General features: G+C 57.6%; 2 protein-coding genes across 2 annotated transcripts; one reads left to right on the plus strand and one right to left on the minus strand.

The window, feature by feature from the left end:
- Nucleotides 1–349: 349 nt before the first annotated feature.
- Nucleotides 350–2,369, minus strand: HAPLN2 (hyaluronan and proteoglycan link protein 2; the record flags this gene model as incomplete). Its single annotated transcript, XM_083879220.1, has 6 exons — nt 350–633; nt 760–945; nt 1,045–1,161; nt 1,355–1,705; nt 2,031–2,144; nt 2,324–2,369. 6 exons carry the CDS (start codon nt 2,367–2,369, stop codon nt 350–352), a joined length of 1,098 nt encoding a protein of 365 aa, XP_083735346.1.
- A 2,328-nt stretch (nt 2,370–4,697) lies between these two features.
- Nucleotides 4,698–9,778, plus strand: RHBG (Rh family B glycoprotein; the record flags this gene model as incomplete). Its single annotated transcript, XM_083878885.1, has 10 exons — nt 4,698–4,924; nt 6,234–6,420; nt 6,822–6,972; nt 7,107–7,260; nt 7,562–7,728; nt 7,952–8,089; nt 8,235–8,368; nt 8,549–8,670; nt 9,166–9,239; nt 9,713–9,778. Exons 1-10 carry the CDS (start codon nt 4,744–4,746, stop codon nt 9,776–9,778), a joined length of 1,374 nt encoding a protein of 457 aa, XP_083735011.1. The 5' UTR covers nt 4,698–4,743.
- Nucleotides 9,779–10,583: the final 805 nt, after the last annotated feature.

The following is a 10,583-nucleotide window of genomic DNA, read 5'->3' on the forward strand; positions in this document are numbered from 1 at the left end:
CGAGGATGGGGCGAGGGATTCATCAGGGTTGGGGAGTGGGCAGCCTGTGCTGTCTGCTGGGGGGCTGGATAAGACCTCCCTTTGTGGTCCAGCAGTGGGTCTGGCTTCTCCAGTACATCCCAAACACCCCACAAGCCTCACAGCAGGCTGGGGCATGGCCACCCACTCCATAAGGGGATGCACCAAGAACCCACATCCAGCTCTATCACTTTACCAGAGGATGCCTGAACCACTCAAAATCTCCGGGAGACCACCCCTCTTACCCCGCCTCAAGCTCTCTGCCCAGGTGATGAGGACTGGTGTCCCAATGCTGTCCCCTCTGGTCAGCCCACTTCTCCTTCCAGTGTCCTTACTTCCCCATGAAGCAGTAGGTGCCGTAGGTCCTCATCTCCTTGCTGGGGAAGCCAAAGCTGCGGACGCCAGGGTCAGGCAGCCCACCGCAGCGCTCACGGGGGATGGTGATGGGGTACCGGACACTGCCGTCCGCCAGCCATCCCCCGTCACAGCGATCCAGCTGCGAAAACTTCCAGGCAGAGTAGAGCTGTCCCACTTTGGCAATGGCAGCCCCGTGGTTGCGACATGCTTGCCCGGCCTCCTTGAAGTTCAGGTGGCCCCGGATGAAGTAGACCTGGCCTGGGGATGGAGGGAGGACAGTGCAGGTGAGCACCCTTCCTGCAAACAACCCCAGCCCTGTTGCAAATCTGGGTGGGCAGCAGGGCTTGGTGACATTGTGAGGAGGACAGGGGATCACAGCACTACCTTGAAGAGCAGAGGTAAAGCAGAAAGCATCAAATCGGTCCTTCTGCTTGTCCCTGGCACCATAGGTCCGGACACCAGGCAGGAGGAGGCGGCCACCACACGGCTCCCGCGAGTTGATGATGGGGTAGTGGACAGTCCCGTCAAGGATCCAGCCAGCGTTGCACCAGTCCAGACCCTCTGTCCAGGCTGTGGGGCAAGAGGTGGCTCAGCACCAGCACTTCCCTCCTCCCCATACCCAGACAGGTGTGATTTTGGGCTGAAGAGGAAATTTTTTAAATGCTTCACCTTTGTACAGCTGCTGGTAGGTGGCGAGGCGGGAGTCCTGCTGCTCACAGGCCTGCTTGGCTTCGTGGTAGTTGAATTTGTAGCGTCCATTGCTGGGCTGGTAAGGGAAGACAACACCTGGAGGGACAGGGACAGGGTGAGGGCAATGCTTTCCCCAAGGAAGCTTTGACTTAACATCCCTGGGGATTCAGTGATGAATTTAAGGCTGTGATGTAATGGGGGACATGGATGGAGGAAGAGAGGCACACACCTCCATTCCAGACGAGGGTCCCCTCCTGCCACATCCCTCAAGGATGTAGCCCAACCTCACCCTCAAGGTGCAGTGTGAGTAAGATGCTCTCATCCTCTAGCCCGTTGACAAGTTGGCAGCGGTACCGGCCCTCGTCCTCCAGTGCCACATTGGTGATGGTGAGTGAGGCGTCGTAGCGGTGGCTGTGCCGCAGGCGCACCCGCGGGCTCAGCGGCCCATAGTTCTTGTGGTACAGCCCGTTGGTGATGATGATGATGTTCTCTCGGTAGTTGGTTGGCTCCACCTTGCTCCACTTCACACGGTAGTTGTGGGGCAGGGTACGCAGGACGCAGGGCAGGATGGCCGTGGCACCACGCTGCGTGTGCACCGTGGGGTGGAGAGGCTCCAGCAGGTACTGCAGGCGCAGTGGGGCTGCAGCCCCCGGGCAGCCTCAGCACCGACTGGCCACCATCCCTCCAACACCTCCCCGAGCACCTCCCAACCTTCACCAGCATCTGATGGTTTCTATCATCCATCCTGGCTCCTCTTAGTCTCTCCTGCACCTTTGGGAGGCACGGCTCAGCCCCTGCCCCGGCTGGACCTGCCCAACATCACCTCCCCTCTCCAGCACCAACTCCAAACAGCAATGCCCAGTTGTCCCTGCAGGCCCTGCTCTCTACACGGGCTCCACATCCTGCCCCCCAGGCCCTGATCCTTACCCAGGCTCCCTGTCCTCCTGCCAGCCCCTGCTCCCTACCTGGGGTCCCTGTCGGCCGCTGGAAGATGGTGGACGCTGGGGGTGCTGCCAGGAGCCAGAGGCAGCTGAGCAGGAGCAGCCTGTGCATCCCTAGAGCCGAGGGCAGGACACTGCCTAGGGGAAGCGCAGGGGTCAGGGACATGGAGTGGGACACACCCCGGCTTCCGTGGGGCCTGTAGGATGTGGCATTGCTCTGCAGGGGCTCTCTGACATTTACTGTGCAGAGGGAATATCCCTTGCAGGACACCGACCCCACAGACTGTGCCAACCCTCCTTCCTGGGACCCCCTCAGGCTCTTACCGTCCCCAGATAGGTCCTTCGGGGAGCCGCCGTGCCCATCCAACATTCCCAGCCCACGTGCTGCCCCAGCTCCTGCTGCTTCCTGTCTCTGTCATCAACATCCCATGGTGGGGCCAAGGGTTCTGAGGAGGCCGGACCTGCGCCACGAGGCTCCTGGGAAGAGGTGACACGGGGACACAGGAACGCGGGAGGTGGTGAGCAGGTGCTCCCAGCCAGCCCCTTCCCTGTCACCGTGCTGGAGCAGGCAATATCCTGGCAGCCCCGTGGCCCTGCGGGCCCTTGATGCCCGCTCCCATGGTGCTGACCGTGCCCTCACTCCCTGCCCTGTCACCGTCTCTTCCCGCTTTCTTCTCTTTTTTTTTTTTTTCCCCCTCCAACACCTCCCCGAGGAGTGCACAGGGAGGAGAAAGCACAATTTCCCATTGTGAATGTCTTTCTCTTTATTGTTCTGCTCGGCAAAACACAGTGTGCCTGGCTAACAAACATCCTTTTATCTACAGGCTACAGCTTTGGGAATTCGGGGAAAACGACAGTTCTGCATCGGGCTCCAGCAGCCTCTTGGGCTGGCAAAGCCCGCCCATCAGCATTGGTCCCCAGTGCTGGGATGGTGCTCTCTGATCCCACAGACAGCAGGGCAATGGTTAATTTTATTCCCCTTTTCCCTGTTCCTCATGAAGGGATGATGTTCCCATCCCTTGAAGCTCTGGAGGGTTGTGCAAGGGAGATGTCCCACCACTCAAGTCCCACTGGATTTACCCCGTCCTCCAAAAAGGCATCAGAGAGGCTTCCCCATTGGCACCTTGGGCCAGGATGGTGCCGGGAGCAAAACACAGGCACACAATGGGGCTCTGTTCTGGGCTCTTGCAACTTCTCCCTCCCCCAGGGTCCCTCTCCAAGGGTGGAGGAAGCTTTTCTTAAAGGAAGCACAAGACAAGCAGCGACTGTCCCCAGCACCATCCTGGCCTCACCATGGCACATACAGCACAGCAAACAGCCCCCCCCCTGAGGAAAAAGGCATCAGGGTGCATGTTAAGTCCCCAGGCCCTCATCTCCCACCCGCTCCCCACTGTTTCCAGCCTCTTTTTAAGGAGGAGAATCAATTTTGGTGCCAGCAGGCTGAACTGGAAGCCTTCTTCCAGCTCAGAACGGTCAGAGCTTTGGCTCATTGTAATGAGCAATAGGTGCCTGTAGCTTTGCTCTCCCTAGGCTGAGAGAGGCTAAACTGGAGCAGCAGCACTGCAAGCTCCTCCCATTCAGCTCCCCAGGGTTATCGGGTGGGTCCATGGCTCTTCAGAGAGTCTGTCATCTCCCTCCCTCACACTTCCTGTGCCCACGGCTGCAGAAGCAAATCCTGTTCTCCCCCAGCACCAGCTCTGAGCTTCTTGGCTGGAGGGTGCTGATTCCCAGCTCTACAGTACCACAAACGAGCTGAGTGTTTCTCACATTTTTCCCAAGTGAAGGCACCAGCTACAGTCCCTGTCCCTCACAAAACCACAGCCCAAAGCAGAACACTTACAGGGGCTTCCATAAGTTACCCATCCTCCTTCCCCATATCGTTGGGATCAGGGCATGACCCCAGCCCACCACTGCTTACCCGAGTTCAGAGTTTGGCCCAATAATGTGGAAAGGAGTTACCCAAGTCACTTCCCAAACACACTGTGTTACTTCTCTGCTCCTTGTCTCTTCTTCTCCCTTTTTGGGATCTGCACCCACTCTTGGTGCAATTCAAACACCTCTGCAGAAGCAGAGGAAGCCAAAGAAAAGCCAAGGAATCCCTCATGCTCAGCTCCCCCAGCTCCTGGTATGGGCTCTATCAGGAGCCTCTGACTCTGCTCCTTGCTCTTGTTTTTCAAGGCTCAGATTCTCCTTCTCTCCTCATAGGCCCACAGGAAACCTCACCCCCACAGCCCCTTGAACACTCGTTTTTCCTCCAGGGAATTTGAGCCTAGCTTTGTGGGACTTTGCTGAGCCAGCACCTCCACATCGAGTCAGTCCCACCACACTTGTGCATCACCCTCCACCTCCTCTGCCTGATCCAGTCCCCAAAAACACTGTGTTTCTACAATGCAAAGGTTGAAACCTCATGCATCACCCCCTACAGCTCCTGGCATACCCCAAATCCTCTCTCTGCCCCTCTTGTACCCAGCAGAGCGGGATGCCCCCGCACAGCCCACACACTTCCCAGCACAGTGCCTGGAGCCTGATGTGGCAATGCCAGGTGCGGAGGCGTGCCAGGGCGTCCAGTCCCGAGTTTCCGTGTTGGCAGCACTGTCCCATTCCCGGCAGTCCCTTCGAGGCACAGGAGACGAGGGCAGGACCTGGCAGCCACTCTGGCAGGCGGAGTTTGCAGTCCCAGCGTGGCTGTCCTCACACACTGTTTGCAGGGGTTCACCTGCCCTGGCTGCCCCTCAACATGCCTGAGCACACAGCTGCCTCAAGGCTCCGGCTCTCTGGGTTGTGCTTCTTCCTCCAAGTCCTCAACATCCTCCTCTTCGCTGTGTTTGTCCGGTACAGCCCCGAGAGCAGCCCTGGCCAGTGCCCCCCGCAGCTGAACTGCAGCCAGAGAAACCAGGACTCGGGTTTCCAGCAGCCCCGTGAGTACCTCCACGCCCGTGGGTGCAGAAGAGCTGTTCTGCTGAGGGGATGGCATGGGGTGTCACAGTTCAGGCTGCAGACCTGTCACAGACTCCAGTTAAACACGGAGGGAAGACCAAGCTGCAGGGTTGGGGTACTGGTGCATCCCAGAGAAGGTAAAGCAGACTAGCTGCAAGGATTTCTGAAATGCTTGGATAGAGGCGTCGCCAAAAGAGGGATATTTGGGTCTAGGACACATGTTACAGCAGTGGAGCTCAGAGGCAATCACTGAGTGCACTGAAAAACATGGGATCATTTCCCATGCCATGGTAGGGAGCACAGCAGCTGCTCCTGGCATTTTAGGGTCTGCAAAGTTTCCTACTGACAGGCTGGGTTTTGCAGTGCCAGGGGATTTACACCAAGCCTCTCCCACAGAGAATTTGTCTCCCTGGATGCTACCACAGGGTCTAACAGGGGGCTGGGGGTCTGCCCTGCCAGGAGCATCCTGCTGCATGCTGGGCATCACTGCAGAATTCCTGCCAGAATAAGGGGCTGCCCCTTGCTTTTCTGAGCCAAAGGCAAGGTGGTCAATGGGACAGGAACTTCAGAGTGCCCTGGGCAAGAGAGGGGAGGGAGTGGAGCCTCTGGGCAGGGAGCTGGCAGCTGGCAGCTGGCAGCTGGCAGCTGGCAAGTTCTCCCGGTTTCACCTGCCCACGTAACCCCACCCAGGCAGTGACTCATGGAGAAGGCCGGGCAACAGCTGTCAGCTGAAGGGATGCAAAGGCCATTTAGCCCAAGCAAGAATCAAACCCCTCCATCCTCTGGTTTGCCACCAAATGGTACCAGACTAACCCAATTCTCTGCTCATCCTTCCTTTCTCCTCATCCTGTGAATTGGGACGTGATGCTTTCAGGGGCAACAGTGAGATCCAAGGGGTGCTAACATCTCAGACCCACCTTCATGCTGGTCTACTGGGTGCAGACAGCTTTTGCCACCCCAGGAAATTTCTGGGCTGTGGGGGGAACTATCTGTCCTGAGATACCTGGACAGGGAAGTTGCACATGGAGTGGCCAGGAGCTGCTGCAAAGGGTCACATCAGGCAGGGATGACTTTACCTGTCACTGGCACTCCCCACTACAGATCTCCAGGGAAGATCATCCACCGTGCTTCCCGACACACATCAAGTGGAGTGAGCCTTCAGCTCCCCAAAGCCTGTTAGAGTAGGGGGTGTCTTAGTCCTGTCTTAGTTCCCTCAGGGACCAGCAGGCAGGAGGGTGTCTGCCTGTCCTCAGCACCTCCAGACCCATCCTTGTGCCTCTTCTCCACCAGGTTTCCAGGATGTCCACATCCAAGTGCTCCTCAGCTTCGGGCTCCTGGTGGCATTCCTCAGCCGCTATGGGCCAGGCAGTGCAGTCATCAGCATCCTCATCATAGCCTTTGCCATTCAGTGGGCTGTTCTGATCCAGGGTTTTTTTTACTTCTTCCTCAATGGCAAAATTTACGTGGGAGCTCAGAGGTAAGGCAGGAGGGAGCTGCTGCTGCCCAGACAATTAATACCGACCCAGCCCTGGCACACTGGCTCCCCCCTCTGTAAAACTCATGGCTCTGCTTTGGAGGAGGATTTTCAGGGACCAGGCCACTGGGTTGTTTGAGTAACCGCCCTAGCAAGGGCTATATAAATACTGTCATGGCTGCCGCCAGACATTTAGGGGGGGCACTCTGGCCTCCATCTGCCTCAAGCCCCGCCATCCCTTTGTCACCAGCATCACAAGGCTCTGGCTGTTCAGCTTGCAGGAACAGTGGGATGCAGGGCCTGGCCTGCAGGCTCAGTTCCTGTTCCCGTCCCGCTCTCCCCAGCCCCTGTGCTCATCCCTGACAGTGCCAGGTCCAGTCCCACACCTTTCCTCTCCTTCCCAGCATGGTCAGTGCTGACTTCTGCACCACAGCTGTTCTGATCTCCACCGGAGCTGTTCTAGGCAGGGCAAACCCTGTCCAGATGCTGCTGCTGGCCCTGCTGGAAGTCACCCTGTGCACTCTCAATGAATACATCCTGCTCAGTCTCATGGGGGTGAGTCACTGACTGGGGAGCCACCAGAAAGGGAGTGGCCCTGGGTTTAGGCTCCTCATGTCAAGTTCTGCCTCATCTGGAGGGACAAATCCCTTATCCCCAATTCCTGCATGGGACTTTTCCGTACTCACCAGGTAAGCGACAGTGGACGCTCCTTGACCGTCCACACCTTTGGAGCTTATTTTGGCTTGATGGTTTCACGGGTCTTGTACCAGCCCCACAAGGACAAGAGGAAGAGGGAAAAGCGGCAAGACATGGGGCACCAGACGGATGTTTTTGCTGTGATTGGTATGGAGTTCGAATCCTACAACACCCGAGTCATAAAGCTGGGAGTGGAAGGGCTGTCACCAATATGAGGAGGGTGAGGCTGTGGCTTTGACCAGGAGATTCCTGCAAACCATTGAGGACAGATGTCCTCCACCTCCCCAGGGACCTGTGGTGGGGCTGCACTGCCCTCTCCTAGAAATAGCTTTTCTTTGTGTTCTTGCTGCAAGCTGTGGTCACTTGCATCTCTTGGTTCTTGCAAGAAGTTTCTGTCCCAAAAGGGATCAACTCTAGCATTAAGACCTGCCTGCTCTATACCTTGCAGGAACCATCTACCTGTGGATCTTCTGGCCCAGCTTCACCTCTGCTACCACTGTCCACGACAATGCCAACAACTGGGCAGTGCTCAACACCTACTTTTCACTGGTGGCAAGTACAGTTGCCACCTTCATCCTCTCTCCTGTCCTCTATGAGGAGAGCACCCCACGGATGGTAGGTCCTCTCCTGAGACAAACCCAAGCTTCATGCCCTGCCCACATCCTGACCTACAGGAATAGTAAGCCTGAATATACCCAGGGCAAAAAGGGAGGCCTGTTAGGCTTTCTTAGGTTCATTAAGAACTGATTTGATCCCTGAGGAAGACAGCCCTTCCTCCCAGTCCCATGCTGTTGCTCTTTATGGAGCCAGTTCCCCAGACCATGTCCTTCTCCATCAGGTTCAGATCCAGGATGCCACCCTGGCTGGAATGGCCGTGATGGGTATGGCTGGGGAGATGCTGGTCACCCCCTTTGGGGCCCTCATTGCAGGGTTTTTGGTTGGCCTGATCTCCCCACTTGGCTTCAGATTCTTCACGGTGAGTCACCTTGGGACAGCCAAGGACACTGATCCCAGATCAGGGGACCATCTGGTCCCAAACCTGCAAACACGGGGCTGCAGCACAGCCTCCTTGGGTGACTGACTCCCATCCCAACACCAGCTCTTCCCTATGCTCCCCCCAGCCCGTTCTACACTCCAGGCTGAAAATCCAGGACACGTGTGGGGTTCACAACATCCACGGGCTGCCTGGGATACTGGGTGCTTTGCTGGGGACACTACTGACACTGATGGCCACTGCAGACACTTATGGTGACAGGTGAGAGGAGCCAGAATCAGGGATGCCAGTGACTTGATGCACCAAGCTGGAGCCACCGCAGCCCCAGAGATCAGGGCTGCTCCACTCATCCTCTTATAGCACCTCTTTGGAAGACATTACCCAGAGCTGTGAGCCTGTGACAACAAGCTCCCAAAAGCCTGTCCCCTCTCTGGCTTGCAGGCTGGAGCTTGTATTCCCACTGGTGGCCCAGGGCAGCCGGACAGTCACTGACCAAGTGCTCATCCAGCTCGGTGCCCTACCCCTCACCCTGCTGCTTGCAACGCTTGGGGGCTGGCTCACAGGTAAATTTTGCCTCCAATGCAACGGGATGGAGGGTGTGAGGGGCAGGGAAATTGATGTATTTGGGGGGAAAGGGCAGGAGCAGCCCCAAAGCAAAGCATCCCCATCAGGCAGGCCGGGCAGAGCCCAGTGATGCTTAGCACTGTGCAAACACAGTGGAGGTCGGGACTACCCCCGGGGCCAGGGCTCCCTCTGGGGCCGGGTTTCCCGTGCGGGGCGGGGGCTATCCACGAGGCCTTACTCCCCTCGGGCCGGGGCTCTCCCGAGTCAGTGCTGCCCCCGGTCCGTGCTCCTCGCCGTGTCCGGTGCTCCTCTCGGGGCAGGGCTTCCCCCGGCTCCGTGCTCCTCCATGGGTCAGGGCTCCCCGCGGGTGTCTGTGTTCCCCGTGGGTCCCGGCTCCTCGCCGCCCGCCCGGCGCTGCCGCTAGATGTCAGGGGAAGCCCGGGCAGCGGCCGCCCCGCTCTCAGACGCCCTCGCACGGCTTTCGGCGTCCTCAGGTACCGTCCTGAAAACCAAGGTGCTGAGGTGCTCCCCGGACGCGCAGTACGAGGAAAACACCGCCTTCTCTGAGGTAAAGCCGGGGAATTGTTTTTTAAAAGGGGTTTATGGGTCTCAAGCGGCAGCAGGGGTTGGATATTTCCCCCCAGCTGCTGGTACCCTCTTTCCTCTTGCAGCCGCATTTAGGGCAGGAGAGCTGCAGTAAATGCCCCTGGTCACGGAATCATAGAATCCCTGACCCATTTTAGGTTGGAAAAGCCCTCTAAAAGCACCAGGTCTAACCGTTCCACTGCTGCTAAGGCCACCACTAAACCATGTCCCCAAGGGCCACATCCACAAGTTTGTTAAATCCCTCCAGGGATGGGCGTCTTTACGACTTCCCTGAGCAGCCTATGCCAGAGCTGGACAACTCTTTCAGTGGATTTCCCCCAATATTCCATCTAAACCTTCCTGGTGCAACTCGAGGCCATTTTCTCCTGGCCCCACCCAGCCCTGCTCTGCCCTGATTAGGGTCCATTTCTGCCCCTCTCCATGTCTCTGGTGCAGGTGGCCGAGGAAGGATGTGACCCCAGGGCAAGCGAAAAGGAGCTGGGCATCAGCACTGTGGTGTAATGGCCCTGGTGAGGTTCTGCACCACCAGTAGTCTGTCACTGCCAGTGCCAACTGGCTTCTGGCAGTCTGAACTTCCCAGCAGCCTGCTCTGGAGACAGCCATGCCTGTTCCCATGCGGGAGTCAGGTCCTGGTCCCAAACGTTTTGGGAACAGCTGGGTGTCCACAGGCCTTTGCAGGGTGAAGAGGTGCTGCAGTATCACAGTGCTTGTTGTGGAAGCAACACAGCTCTTGCTCCCAAAGTCACCTTGGGGTGTCCAGGCTTGACTCAGCCACTTCCCCTCTTGGCTCCTTGCCTCAGTTTCCCCATCAGCTGCTCTCTGAAGGAAGGCAGTGGGGGAAGAAGGGAAGGCAGTGGGGGAAGAAGGGCACAGGAGGCTGAACAGAAAGCAGCAAAGACTTTGTACAGGCACTTTTGCACACAACAATAAAAATATATGAATTTTTTTGTAGCTTCAGGATTTGCCCCTGAATTCTCATGGCACCTGCCCAGCTCTGCTGGCTGTTTCCTTCAGGTGTCGTCCAAGGAGGAAGGCAAAGCCCCCCAGTTTCCCCTGCACCCCAAACACCGATGTCTATTTTTGGGGTTTAATGGGTTGTCCCACACACCCGAGGATGGTGTAGTCACTGGAGAGTGGGATGGCCTGAGCAGGCAGCACTCGGGGGCAGCAGCAGGGTGACACTGGGGTCCCCAGCACAGGGGTGACCCCTGCCTTCTACTGACCACTCATCACCTTGCACCAGGGGCTCCTCTCAACAAATGCCCCCAGCATTCAGCCCTGCTGTGAGAGACATGCTCCTCTGGCC

This window comes from Zosterops lateralis (assembly GCF_965231275.1).
Source record: "Zosterops lateralis genome assembly, chromosome: 27".
Classification (NCBI taxonomy): Eukaryota; Metazoa; Chordata; class Aves; order Passeriformes; family Zosteropidae; genus Zosterops; species Zosterops lateralis.